Consider the following 22,304-nt stretch of genomic DNA (forward strand, 5'->3'; position numbering starts at 1 on the left):
CATAGAAGAACCTTGGTTTGGCCTTCTCCTGGCCACTTGTCACGTGTAGCTGTAGGAGAGAGTCAGCTTCTTTCCTACCTAGAATAGTGTCTATGCTCTGAAACTCTAGCTATGTGATATGACAAAAATGCCAGTAATTTACTCCATATGTACACATGTTTAGGAAGCAGCAGCCCCTGCCATGGGGGGGTGGGAAAGAAAGCTGAGACCCAAGTCTTGCCAACAACTAAAACTTCTCATCTGAAGCACAAACTTAGGGGACAATCAGGTTCCAAAGAGCTTTGCTAGAGGTTGGCTCTACTCCTAAAAAGGAAGTCTCCGGAAGATCCCTCTTGAATATATTCACACTCACCTCTTAGTGGTTATGTAACAGCTACACACCAATCTTGGCATCATAACCAGCCACTCATCTCCATGATCTGGTAGAGGGGCTTTGTGGCAAGGCTCAACTTCATCCCTCCATCTGATGCTTCTAGTCTCTCCAAAGCACTTGTGAACTTGAGCCCTCCACATTACCCTGTGCACAGTCCCAGTCAGGACAGCCCATCCAAATTTCTTAATATTCCTATACCCTGGTCTTTTCTCAATCATGGGTCAGTCAATTATCACATTTCTAAGGCTGCACCAACTTTCCTAGAGTCTATAGAAATTTAGTTGCAATTTCAAGCACTCTGTAGAGCTGTGAAGAATTATTTTGTCTTGAGGCAAAGATGAGTACTTCTTGGGGCTCCTGAACCTTCCCACATTAGCATGTCTCCTTGCTTATGTGAAGTCTGCCCTTGATCAAGCGAGGAGAAAAGGTGGTTTGACTCGCATATCCCACTATGCCCTCGGTAAAGCATTAGTCTTTATTCTGGCACAGGCACCAAGTGATCCGATGATATAATAAATACCAAGTGGGAACCAGATATCTGGTAAAGGGCAAAGAAATCAGAGATGATGACTGAGGACAAATGAAGAGGAAACTAGAGAGAAAAGGAGCAGACGTGGCTCTGGCTTTTTTTTTTTTTTTTTTTTTTGCATTTCTTTTTTAAGCATATCTGCCTTTGCCTCCATTGAGGTAAAAAGTGATATCCAAGTTGGTCTTGAGTTATGTTTAGTTCCTCTCACAATTGTTGAATGGGACAAAAGGAAACTAGAATAGTATGTGGTAATGCACTCACCATCTAACCCTGAGAACCTGGAGGAGGAGGAGGAGGATGGGGGGAGGGGGAGGAGGAGGAGGAGGAGGAAGGTACTAAACCCTAAAGGCCATTCTGTCCCAAATTTAGCATAGATTAAATGCAAGATTCAGATGAATTATTAAGTAGAATATGTAGGCAGGCTATGCAGGACTGAAATGGGATCATGACAACAGATCCTTAGTCTGTTTGCTATTAGGGTGGAGAACAAGATGGCGTTCTTTCCTTCTGGAATTTGGGCATGCTTTCTGGTATTCAAAGGGCTATAAGGGAAGCTCTGCACAGGCTAAGCTGGGTCTCCTTGTAATGTAAATACTTTTCCAAAAGATGGTGATTTTACCTTCCGACAACATCTCCCAGATGTTGTGTGTGTGTGTGTGTGTGTGTGTGTGTGTGTGTGTGTGTCTGTGTCTGTGTCTGTGTCTGTGTGTCTGTGTTGTGTTAACAAAGCTCTCTTGGAGTGTAACTGTTTCTGAGGAATGGTAATTTTAAAGCAGAGAAAAGGAAAATTTCAATAAGAACCAAGCTGCCCCAACTCTCCCTTTATTTTTAAACAGAACCATCAAAGGGCAGCTAACGGAAACATACTTAAGTGGCATTAATTCATCCCTAAGAGGGCTCTCCAAGAGTTTTATTGCTACATAAGGGAAAGCCATAAACCAGCAGGAGGAGAAAGCAAAGAAAATAAGTCTGAGGAGTCATCCTAAGAAGGTGGGTAGGTGGCCAGTAATGTATCCTTGGCTGGTTTCCACACGAAGAAACAGAAATTCATGGCAGAGATGCGGCCCACAAACAACCACAGTGAAGAACATAGAGCTTTGCAAAATGTTGTTGGACACTGCATAGGAGTATGAAGCAAGTGTTCATCCTTCCTCCTCATCCTCATCCTCATCCTCCCCCTCCTCCCCCTCGTCCTCCTACTCCTCTCCCTCTTCCTCTTTTTCCTCTTCCTCCTCCCCCTTCTTCCTCCTCCTTCCCTTCTTCTTCCTCCCCTTCTTCTTCCTCTTCCTCCTCTTCCTCCTCCTCCTCAACACAAGGGATTTCATGCTCCTTCTCAACCCCCCCACCTACTGCCTGACGCTTGTCAGTACCCAGCATAACTACAGGTGACAGTATGAGCAGTAACAGGGCAGTAAATCTTCTCAAGTACATTAGGGATCACTCAGTCCATCACTCAGGTTTTGTAAACAAAGAAACGGTGCGTCAGGAATTACCTTTGCGAAAGGAGAGAGCTACTTGACAGCTAAAGGCCTTAACTTAAAATCAGACCAGAGATTTTGAAAACTGCCTCCATGGTACTATAATACAGCTCAAGCCAAATCTGTGCCCTTTATCGTAAAGAGAACCTTATGAACATCTCGTAAATCAATGAATAGCCACCAATCTCATTTATTCTAAGGCCATCCAATGCCTCTCTGTTCTTTATAAAGTTTATAAAACTCAAAAGCAACACTCTCTATTAACGTTGAGGGGAAAATGGCTATTATGTGGGATTTTCCATTCTTACACTCTGGCAGTAGACATCAGGATACAAAATTAGGGGCATGAGGATAAAAATAGTATGCACATAAGTGAGCTCTATCGATACAGGGTTGGTGACTGTGCCACTCCCAGTTAGTGGCCCTCCAAGTCATCATGCCACCTGAGATCTATTTAGTGTTTAGGTTCGGCAAGGGACAAGATGAAAGTGAGACAGTTCATATATTCACTTGAAAGGATGCATCAAGTCTATTCCATGTTCAGCTATGAACTAAATGCAGATACACTGCACAAAGAGAAAGTTCCCTCTTACTCCTGTGGTCAGTCACCTGAATGGCTTATGCTGAGTGTACCTCCCCTTGATCACTAGCTTCTACAACTCTTGCATAAGAGCTTATTTTTCAAAATAAGTTACAAATTTGTATTGATTGGGGGAAATTAATGTTTTACATTTAGACAGGTGTTCATGGCTAAGTAAGGCTTCATACTTACCTGGTACTTTGAAGTTAGCAAATTGTTGCACTATAAAACAAGTATGTAAAAGAAGTCCATGTGACACTGAATTTGTTAGAATCAAAACTCAGTATTTTTTTAATAACCAAGGTGGGGAATACATAGCTCAGATACAATTCAAAATAAGAAAAACAGTAAAGAGCTCACGACAGCAACATTACTCCTGAAGTCCCAAAGAAGCCCAGAGAGACCAAGCTAGGAGAAGCAATGAGCTGATTGCTGTAGACCAGAAACCTGCAGCCATTGTCTGTGAAGTTTATTTCCTCCAACAGTAAAAATACAGCTCTGGATTCTGTAGTCACTGCTTGTGTTATCCCTGTAGAAAAGTTGGGCTAGTTTCAGAATCTGGAGCAGAGGGAATAAAAACACTCTTATCATCCATGTTCTTCAAAAATAAGACTCCAGGGTGTCGGAAAGTATGCTCAAGATCCTCCCTTCCTCCTGCTTCCTTTCCTTCCTCTTCCTCCTTCCTCAACACTGTTCTTTCTTTTAATCCTTTTCCTCTTCGTTTAAATAAAGTTAGCGTAGTTTAGTGCTCAGTCCTTTACTTGATCTAAGCACATTCCCGTGCTACAACCTCGTTGCTTAATTTTCATATATTTTTGTATGTGTATATATATACACTTATAAACACACATATATATACACACATAAGCATACATTTAACGTGTGTAAACATATATGAAAACACACACACATATGTATATGGTATACATACACACACACACACATATATATAATTTCATAATACTGTACCTTAACCTTTGTTAGAATGCTGTGAAGTTTGTAATTAAATTAATCCACTGACAATGGACAGATACAAACCAAGAAGTTTAAAATTTTAGAAAATAATATCGTGGCCCAGGAAATAATGGAGGTAGTGTTTTAGAATGAGAGGTGTTTGAGACTACTTGGCACAGAGGTGTCCAGCAAATTAAAAGAAGGATCTCGGGAAACAGGGTTGAACCCTTTTCGATATTTTTGTTTTTGGCAGAAGGGGAAGACCTCACTTCTACCAGATAATGTTAAAGTGAATCAAAATTTTTTTTAATTCTTTAATCATTTTTTTTACAGTCCAGACTTTATCCCCCTCCTGGTTCACCCTCCCACTGTTCTACCTCCCACACCTCCTCCTCCCTCTCTGCTGTCTCCAAGAGATGCCCCCACCCTCACCCCAACCCCACCAGACCTCCTACTTTCCGGGGGCCCAACTCTCTCAAGGGTAGGTACCTATTCTCTGACTGAGTCCAGAACCAGCATCCTCTACTGTATATGTGTTGGGGGGCCTCACATCAGCTGGTGTATGCTGCCTGGTTGGTGGTTCAGTGTCCAAGAGATCCCGGGGACCACCGTTTTAAATTCAGAAGTTTTACAGCATGGACTGATTTCTGGCTTCCCTCTACAAACTGGAAGAGCTGCCCAAATAAAAAGAATGTTACCGTGACAGGAAGGTGGTGGGCAGCTCAGAACCCTCCAATTACACCACATTCACCACAGACCAGCACCTCTTCTACCCACTCCAGGCATTGGGCTTCTATCTGATCTAACTCATTCCCTTCGTTTTATAGTTCAGTAAAAGAAAGACTTCGAATGCATAGAAGGTCACAGACAAGGCAACCCGCAGAGTCTTTCACGTGTGCCAGCATCCTGTTGACAGTCGTGCCCTGGGCAATCATTTATGAAGCACGTCTACAGTGTTGCTCTATATGCTTTTGTATGCTTGCTTATGCCTTGTAATGACTTCTGCTCATAAAAACTTCCTTGCACATTTCCAGCCTACATAACTCCTGTATCCTTCAAATCTGGCATCCTTCGCATAGCTCTCTATCCTCTCTCCACTTCCATGTTCTCTGAAGAATGTTCACTGGATTAATTGAAAACCGTATGATCTCCCTCCCAGACAGCACATCCATCTTGCTCTCCCTCAAAATAAATCCCACCCTTTAAGTAAATGGAACTCGCAATACCAAGATAGCTGTGGTTTGGTTACACTCTGTGCTTCCTTAGCCTGTGTTCAAAGGGCAGGATATTACCACGCAGGCTAATTATCTAGATGGAGCTGTGGTTACAAAGTGGAGGATTTTAGAGACTGCCCTTTCTGCGGCTGACAATTTATCACAGTTTGGTGTTTTAGGCTTAGTCCCAGATTGAGGACTAAATTATTTAAATTTTAAAGTCTTTGTTGGGAACAGTCATGTGGAATGATTTTTTTTTTCCTGCTCTGGAACCATGCAACAGAGGGGGAAAAAAAAACAAACATATTTTCACTGACCAAGAAACTTGATTTTTTTCCTTATAATTCTTTTACAACTCAGAAATTTTCAGGACTAACTGTTGTAACTTTAGAAAGACTAGTGTTCCGACCAGAAATTAATTCTGTGTGTGGAGGCGTAGAAGGGAAGGGAGGCACCAATTTTGGAAGAAAATTATTAGTTTTATTTTTCTAAGAGTGGTTGATTCAATTTAATGTTCTGCCTATGTATGATAACAGTTCTGGGGATTTCATTTTATTATCAAGTTATTAACAGTTGCATGACTCAAATAAATGAAATGTTAACAACTGAACTCCTCAAAACAACTGTCCCAAAAGCTAGAGGGAAACGCAAACACTGGGTATGACCCTTCAATTCTTTTATAAATCCACAAGACACTTACACCACATGCAGAGATTCAAATAATAAATATTTTAGTATACAGGAAAAATGGATTAAGCTCACATTTGACCCTTGATTTGGGGAATTTGTTTCACAATTTCTTATTAAAATATCAACGTGAATAATCTAATGACACAACAGCTCATTCATTAAAAGAGAATGCCAGCACAGGACTTGGCTTGGTCTTCTCCATATACACCAATTGAGTGAATACAACGGGCCACATAGAATGCAACGTAAGGAAAGAACTTCCATGTGGCCTGTCCTCAGAAGTCACTGAAACACTCATGCCTGTGAAGGGCTTTACCTTCTGATTCCAGTAAGGACCCATGCCAACTGGAAACTGAGCCCACTGTATTTAACAGTTCAGATTTCCCAGTTTTCAAAAACCTTGTCAATTTCTCTAATAGTAAGACACACCATCGTATGCCACCTGAGTTTCCTGTAACCCCTCAACCTCTCCAGGAGGGTGCTGTGCTCTGATGAAATGCCACTTGGATTACAACAGAGGAGAAAAGAGGAGATAAAAGTCCAACATTTAGTCTCCCTTTCCTGGCTCCCATGCCTCAGGTCCACCCTAGGGCTCCCCAGTCCTTAACACTCAGGTGAGGGCCATTCAGGAAACAAGTCTGTTTCTGTCTTTCTGCAGGATATGATTTTAACTTTGTCAGGTTTGTGGCCTAGGATGCTTAAAGAGGAGCCTAATTTTTATCACCTTACTTCATTAAGTTAGTTCAATTTATCCACAGAGGACCACTTCAACCGCAACTACCCTGCATCCATAGACTGGCAATAACTTTTTCATGGGAAGCCTTTGCCAATGCTTGTATTCACATGGGTTCAGGGATCCAAACCTGGATCTACTGTAAGAACAACAAGTACTTTTATTGGCTGAGCCATGTCTCCAGCCCATTCACTTGCCACTCTTACTTCAAAGTCAATATTTCCTGAATGACTTTGCAAGAATTTTAAGGTCACACAATTGTAAGAGAACATAATTCGTAGACGTATTCATTTAATTTAATTTTAGGAAGGGTCTCACTGTGAAGTCCTGACCTAGAAGTTGCTAGTTAGACAAAGCTGACCTTATTATACTCAACAGAGATCTGCCTGCTTCTGCCTCCTAAATGCTGGGATTAAAAACCACATCTGGCCTTCACAGCTACATTTTAGAGAATTCTCAACAACCTTCACTTTTGTGTTTAACCTTTGAATCAATCCTCTTTAAGGCAGACATTATACTCTGAACTTTGTTTCCCATCTGGGGTCTTCCTTTGGTGTCTCATCCAATTCTGCTTATCTTTCAAGGAAAAAAATTATAAAAAGGCTTTATGAATTCGATCCCCAACTGTAAGACTAGAGATTGAAAAGCTATTGGAATTATGAGCTATATCTAACTTTCCAAAACAGAAACTTTGATCATCTCCATCGGAAGTCCACTGACCTATGAAGGGTGTAAATTCTCTTCACACTCTTGGTTACTAGAAAACATCAGAATTAGAAATGACTTTGAATTCTACTAACCAGCATCCTCGTTCTGCAAGCAAAGGAAATGATGTTGAGGCAGGAATGGATGACTGAGTCAGACCTACAGCTTAGGCGCTCTGTGCTCTGAAAACAATGCTACTTTCATTCATGGGTAGGGAGCAATTCCACTGCAGAATGCACTCTTTCAAGGTTTCTCTCAAGTGTTTTGTAAGCTGCTTAGCAGCTGACAATATTCCAGTTAGGGAAACAAAGGGAGTTAATTACAGGCTTCAAATATGTGAGCTATTATTTTAAGAGAAAATATTCTCCAGATGTTTCCCACCTCCTTTGAGAATGGAAAAAGGAAATGAGCTTAAAGACCAGCAGAAGAGATTCCGATTAGATATTAAGAAATCTAGGGCGCGCTGCAATTGGTTACTCAGAGTATTGTGACATCTCCTCTAGGGACCTGTTGGAATGTGCTGCTTGGCCACTCATTTCAGGGGGGTTTACGTGTGTGGCCCATTTTCATGGCAAAATATAATGGACTTCTCAAGTCCTGTATGTCCCACAGGTCATGTTCTGCTTGTAGGTGGGTTCTTAATTATATTAGGATCTGGGGTTGTAAGTGAAGTGTACAACTCAAACTTAGTTCTCATCACTTCTGATAGATGTAGATGGAAAGATGAATTAAAACCATGAAATGTTTGTTGAATGATCTTGCCCAATATATCTATTGGATTGATCGGCCTGGATATGATGGGGTTATTTTATTGGGGTTCTGTTATATGCCTATTCTCATCCCCAGTGACTTCGTGATATCATGAATACCTAGTCTGAGGAGCAAAGAGTATCAAACTCAAGATCCTATTTTGTAATGCACAACTTCCCAGACAGGGAGTTAGGTTGGTTGTGTGGAGGACAAAATTGAGAAAAGTTAGACTGAAATTAGATAGACCTATACCTCACAAAATAAGATGGAGATGCGGTGCTCCTGGAAGTAGCCAAGAGGAGTTTTAATTTTCTATCTTGAAAAGCAACAAGGATAAGTATGCAGTTCTGGATTTCGGGAAAGCAATAAATCATGTAAGTACAGGATGAGAAGACAGCAATTGAAAGACTCTAATAGCTTTAAAGTTCTACAGATTCTGGCATGGTTGTGCTTGCCTGTAAGAGCAGCACTTGGGAGTGGGGAGGTGAAGGCAGTAGGATCAGAGGTTCAAAGTCATCCTCAGCAAACTTGAAGCCAGCCTAGACTACACGATACTCTGGACCTAACAAATTAATCATGAACTTATTAAAAATTAATAATCAAAATGATTATAACTAGATGGTCACTGCCCCCAACCATTCTCCAGTTCCAATTTTCTCAATTATAATCAATTTTATTCAAAGCCAATCTGGGCACAGCACTGAATGACTTCTCAATGATAATCCATCCCAACAAAAGAATTCAATTTTTAGATTTCAATGTCTAAAAGAGAAAGGGGGTGATTTACAATATGTCTATATACATATTATATGTACACATATAATATATATGTATACATATATACAGGATACAGTTTATATCCTGTAATAACTGATACGTATTAATTTTTCTTCGCTGCTGCTGCAACCAGGAAATACCTTTTTCACTGAGCCCTCACAAGTAGCAATGAACACCACACACTTAACCTGTACTGGATTCCCTGGAAAGACAGATAGATATGTTTCCCTTTATTGTTTACAGTCGGTCCTATCCTCCTTTGAAACCCGGGTGTCAGACCACTCAGAAGCTCGGCTCCCAGTCTAAAACGGGTTCTGAAAAAGCAAGCTCTCAGTGAAGGATGGGCCCCCACTCCATCTCTGCTTCTCCCTCTCCTGCATTGTTTTTTTCTCTTTTTCATCACATCATTCAGATTTGTTGTGTCCACAGCAAAAAATAACCCTCAAAGTATTCAAAATACAGTTCTCCTGCCAGGTTAAGCAAAGTCAGGATTATATTTAACATGATGACAAAGTTGGTTTAAAATAAAGCTTAAAATCTTAATGTTTGCAAATCACATTAAAAGAACATTGAGATTATGCTAAATTATATCAAAACTGGTTAATAGTATAGAGAAAATGAAACCATAATCCCAAGAGTAATAATATCAGTTATGGAATAAATTACATCTGTAATGTTTATATTACAAAAAAATTCAGATCTCTGGTTAACCAAGGAGTAGGCAAAGCATGGTCACATGACCTTTTGTTCCCCACCCCCTTTATTGAAAACATATTCTTTACTCATTTAATACATTCTGATTACAGTTTCCCCTCCCTCTATTCCTCCCCACCTCCCCTTCCTTTCAGATCCACTCCCTTCTGCCTCTCATTAGAAGAGCACAGGCTGCTAAGAGATAACAACCAAACATAACAAAATAAAATATAACAAGACAAAACAAAAGCCAGCACACCAGGGACAAGGCAAACCAACAGAAGGAACAGGGCCCAAGAGAAGGCCAAAACCCCTTTGATCTATAATGCTGTCCTGCCTGCAAATTATGCTAGGGCAATGGTTGCAGAAATCTAGTGACACTAACCAACTAATTTATGATTTGACTTAAGGCCTAACCCACAGCATTCCTGACACTCCTCCTTAGGTAAGGAGGAATCAGGGACTAGATAGTCCAAAACCTAAAACAAAACCAAATACTACTGGTCTATTTTTTTTTTTAGAAAGTGATAAGAGAATCTTCATGATATTCTGCTCTATTCATAGATTAGTGCCCTATCTTAATTATTTATTAATTAATTTCTTTATTCATTTACTGGTTTTTAAATACAGGATTCCTCTCTGTAGCCCTAGCTGTCCTGGAACTCACTCTGTAGACCAAGTTGGACTCAAACTCAGAGATCCACCTGCCTCTGTCTCCTGGGCTGGGATTAAAGGTTTGCCCCACCACCACCTGGCTATGATTTAAAAATATCAAGTCTTTCTTACAAGCTGTTTATTTTCATATAATTTTCAAAGCAACAAAGTTAGGTGACAAGACGATGGCTTTCTTTATAAATGTTTCCATTATTGTTAATATCCAAATGGAAAATATTAGTGCTTTGTGTTAATGACCATTAACATTGTAAGGAGGGGCTGAGAGTTAGTGAATGATTTTGAAAGTCTGTCTCAGCCTCAAGAGCTTTGATTATGAAGATTTGTTAACAATTCTGAGCAACCCCTCTCCCCAAAACTACATTTTTTTCTAGAAGCTCAGGCATATTGGCTAATGGAGAGAAAAAATATAAAGTTGGTTACAATTAATTATGTTTCACTTTAAGTTAAATAATGGTGACTGAGAAGGCAGAGAACACTTAAAGCGTAAGCTAGAAATTGAGTTGGTCCAGAGAAAGTATGTGTTCTGAGTTGATTCACCCATCTCAAAATCTGTTACGATCCTAATCCACGGTACCCCATTCATAGTCTAAATGACTATATTTAGAGAGAAGAGAAAAATTAAATTAAATTAAAATGGGGCTCCTGGGGTGACTGAAAAACAAAACACGCACAATAAAGATCATGTGAAGACACAGAATGAAGACTCCCAATACAGCTCGGAAAAGCGCTCGGCAGAGCCACGCCCAGACAAAGCACTGACCTTGGAAGTCTGTGCCTGTTTAATAGTGGGGAAGTAATTTCTGTTACTTAGCTACCAGTCTGACGTGTTTCACTATCACCAGCGCAATATTACAGTAGGTTTGAAATCTGAGAGATTAAAAAACAATAACACCCCTAAGGAGAAAACGTAATGAAAACGCCAACCTGTAGGTGACAGATAAGGGGAGGGGCCTACTGTTGAAACAAGGTATTAGTGGAAAAATACCCCACAGCTGTATTGTAATAGGTAGAATCGTCCCTCCGTTCCTGTTTGGCCTCTTAAGAGAGATTATTTTAAAATCAGCAAGGATGGCTCAGTGGGTAAGAGCATTTGTTCTTAAAGGCTTGGTTCCCAGCATCCATCTGGCAGCTCGAAAGTGTCTATAACTCCAGTTCCGGGGCTTCTGAAACCCTAGCCTCTATGGGCACCAGACGTGCGTGCAGTCCACACACATACCTACATACAGGCAAAACAGTCACATGTTAATATAAAAATAAATGAATCTTTTTTAAAAATGTCAATACTCAAATCTTTACTCGTAATTTACTTCCCGTGGACATTTTCAACTACCACCCTTTCCAGTTTCTCCGACTTAAAGCGTTTCTTGGGTGCTTTTTTCTACTCTGTGTACCATGAGTTTCTGTCCAGATTCCTGTGATGCTGGGAAATGCAAGGGATATGATTAGGTCATGAGAGCAAAGAGCCCCTTGGATTGGTGCCCTTAGGAAACAGATCCTCACCTTTCCCTGACACGAGGACAAAGAAAATGATGGTGTAAGCCAGGAAGCAATTCTCCCCAGACACCTTCCATCCGGCCTCTTATTCTCCAACTTTGCAGTCTCCAGACCTTTGACCTCCACTGTTTACCACACCCAGTCTGAGGCGCTGCATCATGGCAGCTTTGATGAACAAATGACAACCGCCTACTGTGTATTTGCTAGAACCTGAGTAGATTAGACACACCTGCTTAGCTTTGTCTACAGCACTTGTACCCAATATTCCTAGTTATTTGTACTTGTTTATCAGTTGTCAATACTAGAAAGCAAGTTCAATAAGGTAAGACTTTTTAAATTAACCATTCTATCCTTCGACCCCCACCCAAAAGAAATTAAACCTGAAGCTCAATAAATAACTGTATCCAATGAATGAATTGCTCTGGAAAAAATGCAACCAAGAGATAATCTTCCTTAGGACAGTTAGAACAACAATTCTGGGAAATACTGGGAGAATGATCTACTTCATTTTCCCTTTCTTCAAGGCTCTTGAGGAACCACAAACCCCATATCAAGACAAGGAGGAGGCTGGCAGGTAATACGATAATTTCCCACTACACCATAGACACACATGTACACAAATACACAAGACCAAGTTAGATACAGAGCAAAGACTGAAGGTTAAATATTTAACTATTGTTTTGTACAGCAATCCAGAATTTTATGAGGATAAATGGACAGACGGTGTACTCAGAGTCTCTAAAATAATATGTATCATGTCAGTCTAGTGTGGTGTACATCACAGATCTCAGGAGAAAATACAAACTCATTCCAACCTTGTCCAACTACAGGAAACATTCAGGAAGCTATTCAAAGAGATGGAGGTTGGCAATTCTGACAGCAAGATAAATGACAGCCTTGCTTCAATGGGTCTTTTTTTCCTCTCATATTTAACGAGTGTGGTTTTTGTTGTTGTGTTTGCTTTTTGGCCATGTTTACTGAGTGTGTTTTAATGACCATCCTTGCCATATTCACTTTACGTTTATCATCGTTACAGTTATAACCTCACATTTACTTTGGCTAGACTCTTCCTTTGAAAGTCCCAGTTGGTTTTTGTTTGTCTTTTTGGTTGTGCTCCATTAGTCATAACTTACCTTTAAACGGTACTTTTCAGCTTATGAAGAATTCATATTACTGTCTGTAACAGCTCTGATGAGTGGGCAGAGATTGTCATGGGTGAGAAAACTGCGACCCAGTGGAGATGAGAGATCTGCCCAAGGTCTAGGCGTGGAGAATTGCAGAGCTAAAACTCAAACGTTAAGTTTTTTTGAGTTCCAGAGTGTATGGCATTTGTCATGAGAGCCATCACTTAGTCTACCCAGCTGGCAAAGATGCCTTGTCTACACCTCTGTACCCATTAAATATTCTTATCGTCATGTAACACACACACACACACACACACACACACACACATCATAAAAGAAAAAGTAGAAAGCAAGAAAAATAGCAGAGAAAACTCACAGCATATTACTCTTCAGAAAAGGAAGAGAGGTACAAGAACCCGCTACATGGCGTCTCAGAGGGGCTTCTGAGACGGCTTCTTCCCTGTAGGTGTTTCTCTACTGTAGCGCTTCTGATATTCTTCGAACGATGTGAGAGAACCACGATACCACTTTGACCACCAAAACTCTCCTCAGGGACCAGAAGGAAATTAGTAGGGCTAAGTCAAGCGGTAAATTCCTCCATAAATTTTCAAGTTAAAACTGAGCAAAGTTTACTTAAACGAAGAGCCAAAGAAATGGCAGAAGCCGACTGGATGAGGTGGTTTGAGAGAGAGGAAGGCCAAGCCAATGAGAGGAAGTGGTGTGGGGGAAGCTGGGTCCTGCTGATCCCTGGGGATTCACCTGGACTTTTAGGCATCTTGTTCCGTTTCGTTTGCTAGCATTTCACAAGTGTGTCCTGGCTTAAAGACTACTTAAGTATAATCAGTGCGGCAAGTGCATTGCTGGGAGGGCAAACGCCAAGCGTGTAAGTCTATTACTTACGGCAGCGCCACACGGTTAAGGTTCGATAGTGGGATGTTCGGCCTCAAAAGGCTGAATGGAGTTCCTAGCTTCTATGTCAGTAGGCATTACCACACATTTCTGGTATGAATTAACACTTTCGGGTCACTGGTGAGTACCTTACAGATACTGGATATTAAAATCAGGAGGCAGTTACAATAAAACTAAGACCTTATAACAAAGGAAGAGATGGGTGGGGTTTGTTTAACTATTCATATCTAGACAAAAAAAAAATAAAGCCTAAGAACCAGTCTTGGTGGGGGTTGGGGGACCAACAGTATGTATAGTGAGTTGCTTTTGTGTTTTAAAGCAGTTTGTGTTGAGTTCCATATTTATAAACTGTCTCTGGAAAACAAACATGGAGAAGCAATGAGCAAAGTTGCTGCTTCAAAAATAAGGGATTTTAAAGAAGAGGAGTTGATGACGACAATTTTTTTCTCTATGTCTTTTGCTACTCCTTCTTGGTGCACACGTTTCCACTTCAACAGGGTAGCTCTCTGAGGCCAGGACTCACTGACCACATTATATTCAACCTTGTATATCAGGTGGGCCTAGCATGGTTTCTGGTAGGAATTTAATAAATTTCAGTAGAGCTTTTACCGTAATGTTCTTTTACATCTAAAATAAGTTAATAGTGATACAAAATAAATCAGTATTCATTTGATGGCTCTTTCCCAATGGCTTCTAATAACCACTTAATCATTTAGAAGGACAGAAAATAACAACGCGCTGTCTGCTCCCTCTTACCAGTATATGTATTATTCAGATGCTTGAAATAAACACTCTTCCTCGTAACTATGATGATCGTATCATGGGGAATGCTTTATAAATCATTTTAATGGCTAACATTACGTCACCTATTCCCTAGAGGAAAAAAAAAACCCGAATAATTTGTATATTTGGAGAAATGGGAAAGCAATAAATTTTCTGGTAGGGATTTACTTTAATTTTTTTTTCTTTTTCTTTTTAATTAACCAATACTTTTGTGTTCTGTTCAGACTTTTGGCATTACCCTTCAATAGGATGTCGCAAATCCAACACAGATTTTCTAAAAAAACAAAAAAAAAAAGAAAGAAAGAAAAAAAGCAAGACACTATAATCCACAATTAAGTTAGGCAAAAGGAAAAACACCCATGGAAAGGGGACTCAAATTACTTGCACACGGGTCTTTTTGAGGCGTTCCAGGAATAGTTGCATTAAAGATTGTGAGGCTCTTGCTACTTCTTCTCCAGCATTGTGATACTCTCTAATTTTCAATTAGACCTTTAATAAGGTGTGAGCGAGCTTACAGCAGCTACTCAGAGCAGTACGCGTACAGCAGTGGATGGCGGAGGTGGGGGAAAGCACTGGACAGACTTGGAGTGTGTCGTGCCTGCCCCCTGGTGTCCATTCTCTCACATTGCATTTTTCTGAACTGGTCTCTAGCCTAGGGTGTTACCAAGCAGAGGTCTCCTCAAGCTGACTCTTATAAACAGATAAAACCCGCTTATATTTATTCCGTTAACTGTTGACTTGCAGAGAGAACCATTAAATAGCTTAGAAACAGTTTGTTCTTGTGACTGGTCAGTCATCTCCCTGTGTCTTATTTATGCAATTAATTTATTTTGTAAGATCCCTTCGCTTCATAAAACTTCAAAGATAAACTTTAATGGACTCTGAGTGCAGCTAGCCAAATTCTGAACGAGTTACTTCATAGTTATTTAAATAGAGGAGAAAGTGCATAATTATGATGGTGATTTTTACGATGACCTTCTGGCACCATCGAATGAAATGCCCCTTCTCTGTAATTTTTGATGTTGCTTTTACACTTATTGTACATTTATATTTATAGGTATTTATGACAACCATAAGCGTCCAGAAAAACATTTAACAGGTGAGCAATTTCAGCTCCTGTCATAATCTTCATGACCTACACATTTTAACCGTTTCCATTTTAACATGCTCTCCAGTTGGAAGAGTGCCCCCATTGAACCAAGTTAGAACTGTCCAAGTAAAAGTGAGTTGAAAAGATAACACTCAAATTCTCTCTTCCAAATTTAATGATTCGATGTAGCTCCGACATGATCAACCAGGGCTGTGCAGTCCTCCGTGCATAGTTTTTATGAAATGATGGTCCAAGGTGTCCTGGTACATTTCCTGGCAACATATCAGCATTACAGCCAGCTAGAAGGCAGGAAGGGAGAAGCACGCTCGCTGCTTCCAGGGGACCTTCTAGGAAGGAGCATCCAGTACAATGATATTCAGTTGGCAAAAGTCGATTGATCCTATCACCACACCTACCCTAGTGTCTTCTTTCTGGATTGTTTTATCCCAAGCTAAAGATCAGGTTTTCTGACATTATGGGAAAATTCCAGAGTTGACATTCGGAGAAATTAGCCACCTCTAGACTATATTCCAAAAGTTACTTTCATTTGACAGATTCAACCTCTCTGGCATTTGTTCTAGTTCTTATTAAAAGGTGGCAACTTCACTTTATGGTCTTTTCTCGTGTAACTTTCTGACAATGGAGACCGTGGGTTTCTCCACCTCCCCTAACCTTCTGTCTCTAAAGAGAGAGCAGTCTGTTGGCCAGGAGGTGCTCACTGTGCTGCTGTGTTCCTCCCTCCACAGGTGATGGCTGTGCCACCCAGGCCTCTACAGCTGCTGGGAATACTGTTCATCCTTTCCCTGAGCTCCGTCAGACTCGCTCAGGCCGGTGCCTACTATGGAATCAAGCCTCTGCCACCTCAAATCCCTCCTCAGATACCACCACAAATTCCACAGTACCAGCCCTTGGGCCAGCAAGTACCTCATATGCCTTTGGGCAAGGATGGCCTTTCCATGGGCAAGGAGATGCCCCACATGCAGTATGGCAAAGAGTACCCACACCTACCCCAGTATATGAAGGAAATCCAACCTGTGCCAAGAGTGGGCAAGGAAGTGGTGCCCAAAAAAGGCAAAGGTAACATCATACTGCAGTTTCAAAATGGCAGCTCTCCAGACTCCTAAACTGTAGAAGTTGAGAAGGAAACTATGTAGACACTTTTATTTTTTTAAATTTGTTACTGCTGTGAATCAAGTGCCAATTTTTTAAAGGGTCAAACTTAGAGAAAGATGCAAGGAAAAGACTTTCAGGTCTGGTTATCCAATTTCAAGTGTTCAGCCCTAAAATTATATACATGCAAGCAACACTAAATTGACTCAACAGATTTTACTTATATATTTATGCACGAGTTTGTGTGGAATTGGGTGCACATGGAAGAAACTGGAGGGAGGGAAGAAATAGGAAGAGGGGATGTAATTATATTTTAATTTTAAAAATAAAAGTTAATACAGGGATTTGATTTGATCCTCAGCATCATGAAATATATAATTATAATCTATTTTTGGTTTTATTATTTTAACTAGCAAAAGATTGAACAGAGCATATTTAGCCACAGTCTATTCTTATGAATATTATTAATTTATTTAAGTATTCATCAGTTATATGTGAACTCTGAGTCAGATGCAGGGAGTTCATGAAGCTGAAGGAGCAAGATATGAGGGTTAAAGAAACCTCTTCCAAGCTAAGAAACAATGTTTTCAGGAATATATATAAAAGAAAAATACAGTGAAACATTTCATGAAGTAGGTGATACACTTCCAAGTGTTCAGTGCTGCTTTAAAGAACTCAAACCAGTCACCAACCTATCAGGAAGCTAAAGGGCACAGAAAATTTCCAAGTTACTGTCTAGGAATGTGTGTTAGGTCTTTTATAGCTACAAAGTACCCACTAATGAGAGATACTTTACCATAAGTTCAACTTGCTTATCTTGAGTTCTCAGAAGCGCAGCATCTGAGGGAACATAGGAACATCAGAGTAGCGTTCCTTCACAATGAAGGAAGTGGAGGTCATCTCCACTGGTTCCCTCCAATGGCAGAAACCACTGTTCTGGAGAACCACTTGATTAGCTGCCTAGAACCCAGAAATCAAAAGCTATGAATTCACTTCCTTGATCTTTAAAATAAGACTATTGAATCAGTGACAGAGGGCAACTGGTGCTGAGTAAACTCTAAAGCACTGAAGGTTTTGAGTGGTCTCAGCTGCCAGTCACTCCAGATGCTCGGGCAGGGAGGACTGTGGTCTAGGCACTGTGCGGCAGGCATCCCAATAAGGTGCGATACTTCAGGGTGGTAGTGTGTGCCTGTAGTCAGGAGGCTGAGGCAATAGGGTCAATCACAAGCGCGAGGCCACCCTGAGCTCCATAGTAACATGTTGTGCCATTAATAATAATTAATAATATCAATATTAATATATTAATATATAATACTAATGTATATGTATTAATAAATTATTATTATTATTAGAATGTTATCTTGGATTCTCCCTTAATTACAATTTGATTACTAATCCTATAGTATGTGTTAATGTAAACATTCCATACATTTTTACTCTTTAAGAGCTGGCATACCATTGAGGGAATCATCTAGGTCTTTTTTTCTTTCCTTTCGTCCTTCCTTCCTTCCTTCCTTTCGTCCTTCCTTCCTTCCTTCCTTCCTTCTCTCCTTCCTTCCTTCCTTCCCTCCTTCCTTCCCTCCTTGCTTGGCTTGCCTGACTTCTGGTGCATCTGTAATCAGATGAATATTCCTGTCTGGGAGGAATATGATTTGCAAGGTTCTCTTTTGTTTCCTGGCAGTACTTTAGCAAGCAGCACAACGATTAGACTTAAATGCTACGTGTAGTTGAAGGACAACTTCGGAAGCGCGTATTTCTTTTCTTTTTGCACCCCACCCTTCCCAGTAGCACGGGACATCTCAGGGAGTTGTTTGCCTGCTAAGCACAGTGAAGTGGCATGCTGGTGTAATAGAAAAACAGGCAAGCTGGCAGCTTAAGTCACCCAGTCACCACGTCATGCCGAGGCCAGAAACATAAACAAAACTTCCTGTTCCTAAACTAAGCTTCTCTCCTTGTGTAAACTGCCTGCCACCCTAAAGTGCCTTATTCATTTCTGAACTAAAGCCCAATTTCCAAGCAGCACAATTTATTCCAAAAATTTATATTTGTGGCTTGAGAAATCTACAGCATGTCAGAGACACTAAGCAAATTCATTGGGTCTAGGAGACAGATGTGGAGAGGTGTTTGTCAGACCACGTGCAAAATGAAAGGCATTTTCTTTTTTCCTGGGTGCGTGGGAGAATGATTTTCATCACCCACTTTTCAGCACATGAGGAAGCATTTAGCCCCACATTATTAAATTAAAAGTAACACATGCAGCCAGGCACAGAACGGCAAGAACCATGGATCTTATTAGCACGCAGCAATATAACAATGTACAGAGGCAGAGGATAGAATGTTGGTCATTCTTATAGCAGGTAGGGAATTGAGGAGAGGGGTGGATGGAGAGGACAAGAGACAAGAGGTGCAAAATGTAAGCCAGGCAGCAAGAATATGGTTTTGATTTTGTCCTTATTCATTTCTAGATCTATTACCAAATGTGGTAAAAAAAAAAAACAGTCAGCAATATATTATTATATTTAAAAGGAAGAACGACTTCCAAAGCTGTCCCTACAAAACTAAGTATGTAAAGTGACAGAAATGTTGATTAACTTGGTTTAATTATTCCATATTTTATTCATAAATTATACCATCACCTTGAAGCCCATAAACATCTACCATGTAATTTTGTTGGTTCATAATAAAATCTTTACATTGATAATAAGGTCATGGGGAAAATGCAATATAACTTTTAAGTAGAAAAATGTTTTTAAAAAATTAAATAAATAAAAACAGAAGGACGACAACATTCTCTAAAATACACACAAATGTGTGCCCCAAACAAAGGAGATGAAAATACTATGTCAGGTGGTCATCTCTGCTAAGTGGGCTCAATGACGATGCCTTATTCCCCTGTTATACAAACTCCACCTTCCCAAACTCTGTAAAAGGGACACACAATAAGATCTTCAACTTTTGTGCTTGGAAATGTTTTGTTAATTTTATTTTTTAGCTTTTAAACTTTAACCAATACCGATTATATAAGCAGACGCAAGTAAGAGTTTTCAAAACAGCAACTCAGATACATTACAGAAACTGACAGCTTGATTTTCCTTTAAGTACTCGGTATGGTACAGGGGAAGGCTTAGGATGGGCAACATACTATTTCTAGTCTTCCCATTCAATGCATTCCAACGCAAATGTCTGGAAATTAAATGGCTGCTATTACTTCTTTATAATAAGAGATAACAAATATCCCTTGCCCTTTCTCTACTTTTCCAGGAGAAATACCATTAGCCAGTTTGCGAGGAGAACAAGGTCCCCGTGGAGAACCTGGACCAAGAGGACCACCTGGGCCACCAGGTTTGCCAGGTCACGGAATGCCTGGAATCAAAGGAAAGCCAGGGCCCCAGGGATACCCAGGGATTGGAAAGCCGGGTATGCCTGGAATGCCTGGGAAGCCAGGAGCCATGGGAATGCCGGGGGCAAAAGGCGAAATTGGACCCAAAGGGGAAATCGGACCTATGGGAATCCCAGGGCCACAAGGACCTCCAGGACCCCATGGACTTCCTGGCATTGGGAAACCGGGTGGGCCAGGGTTACCAGGGCAACCAGGAGCAAAAGGTGAGAGAGGGCCCAAAGGACCACCAGGACCTCCCGGCCTACAGGGTCCCAAAGGAGAGAAGGGCTTCGGGATGCCTGGCTTGCCGGGTCTCAAGGGTCCGCCAGGTATGCATGGCCCTCCTGGCCCAGTTGGGCTACCAGGAGTAGGAAAACCAGGAGTGACTGGCTTTCCTGGACCCCAGGGTCCCTTGGGGAAGCCAGGGCCTCCAGGGGAACCTGGACCACAAGGCCTTATTGGTGTGCCAGGCGTTCAAGGACCTCCTGGGATGCCTGGAGTTGGAAAGCCAGGTCAGGATGGGATCCCTGGCCAACCAGGATTTCCAGGTGGTAAAGGGGAACAGGGATTACCAGGGTTGCCTGGACCCCCAGGCCTCCCAGGGGTCGGAAAACCAGGCTTCCCAGGACCCAAAGGGGACCGGGGTATTGGGGGTGTTCCTGGGGCTCTTGGGCCAAGGGGAGAAAAGGGGCCAGTAGGTGCTCCTGGAATAGGGGGTCCCCCTGGAGAGCCAGGCCTACCCGGAATTCCAGGTCCCATGGGCCCTCCAGGAGCTATTGGTTTCCCTGGACCCAAAGGAGAAGGTGGAATTGTAGGACCACAGGGTCCACCAGGTCCCAAGGGAGAGCCAGGCCTCCAGGGCTTCCCTGGGAAGCCAGGTTTTCTTGGTGAAGTAGGTCCCCCTGGCATGAGGGGTTTGCCCGGTCCTATAGGACCCAAGGGAGAAGCTGGTCACAAAGGATTGCCTGGACTTCCTGGTGTTCCAGGGCTGCTTGGACCCAAAGGAGAACCTGGCATACCCGGGGATCAGGGTCTACAGGGGCCCCCAGGTATTCCAGGGATTGCGGGACCTAGTGGCCCTATTGGACCCCCTGGGATTCCAGGCCCCAAAGGAGAACCAGGCCTCCCAGGGCCCCCTGGGTTCCCTGGTGTAGGGAAGCCAGGAGTAGCAGGACTTCATGGTCCCCCGGGGAAACCTGGTGCCCTTGGACCTCAAGGCCAACCTGGCCTTCCTGGGCCACCAGGCCCTCCAGGCCCCCCAGGCCCCCCAGCTGTGATGCCCCCTACACCATCACCCCAGGGAGAGTATCTACCAGATATGGGACTAGGAATTGATGGAGTGAAGCCTCCACATGCCTATGCGGGCAAAAAGGGCAAGAACGGAGGGCCCTATGAGATGCCCGCGTTTACTGCCGAGCTGACTGTACCTTTCCCACCGGTGGGGGCCCCAGTGAAGTTTGACAAGCTCCTATACAATGGAAGACAGAACTACAACCCGCAGACGGGAGTCTTCACCTGCGAAGTCCCGGGTGTCTACTACTTTGCTTACCATGTTCACTGCAAGGGAGGCAACGTCTGGGTTGCTCTCTTCAAGAACAACGAGCCCATGATGTACACATACGACGAGTACAAGAAGGGCTTTCTGGACCAGGCATCTGGAAGCGCAGTACTGCTGCTCCGGCCCGGAGACCGGGTGTTCCTCCAAATGCCTTCAGAACAGGCTGCTGGACTCTATGCTGGGCAATATGTCCACTCCTCCTTTTCAGGATATTTATTGTATCCCATGTAAAAAAAAATAAGGAAAGGAAAATAATTAAGAGATTTAATAGAAGAAAAGAAAATGACACACCAAAAAAAAAAAATCCATTTGAAAACAATGCTTCGAAACATTTATAGTAGTTGGAAAGTTATATTTAAGTGAAAGTTTGGACCATCATGTACAAATAAAATCTAAACTGCATGTTTACTCCTGTGCACAGCAGATTGTTATGGAATGATGGGGCAGATTCACGGATCAAGTACCGACACTTGTGTTGTACCCAGCGGACTCATATTAGCTGTTCCATGTTGAATGATTTCATAACCTGCTTATTCAAATCAGACGAAACATCTCAGTTTGGAACATCATAACTAACGAAAGTCATTCTTTGTGCCCCCTTAAAAAGGTGTTTTTGAATAAGCCTTAAGAGGTTGGTGGTGAGTGTTACATACTGTATTTATTTGCATAATTTCTTCTCTACTCATGAAGTTTTGCTGTGGGCTGT

At 41.7% G+C, this 22,304-nt stretch overlaps 1 protein-coding gene across 6 annotated transcripts in view; it reads left to right on the forward strand.

Annotated features, from left to right (window-relative positions):
* The window catches only part of Col8a1 (collagen type VIII alpha 1 chain), a 132,188-nt gene that overhangs the window by 106,941 nt on the left and 2,943 nt on the right, over positions 1–22,304 (forward strand). The window contains exons 3-6 of one of the 6 annotated variants that reach the window (XM_087576333.1): positions 1,739–1,892; positions 15,519–15,560; positions 16,298–16,628; positions 19,923–22,006. In XM_087576333.1, coding sequence (XP_087432459.1) covers positions 16,301–16,628; positions 19,923–21,829 — 2,235 coding nt within the window. In that variant the 5' untranslated portion in view covers positions 1,739–1,892; positions 15,519–15,560; positions 16,298–16,300 and the 3' untranslated portion in view covers positions 21,830–22,006. 6 annotated transcript variants of the gene reach the window in all.

Source organism: Rattus norvegicus, chromosome 11, assembly GCF_021556685.1.
Source record: "Rattus norvegicus strain SHRSP/BbbUtx chromosome 11, alternate assembly SHRSP_T2T, whole genome shotgun sequence".
Classification (NCBI taxonomy): Eukaryota; Metazoa; Chordata; class Mammalia; order Rodentia; family Muridae; genus Rattus; species Rattus norvegicus.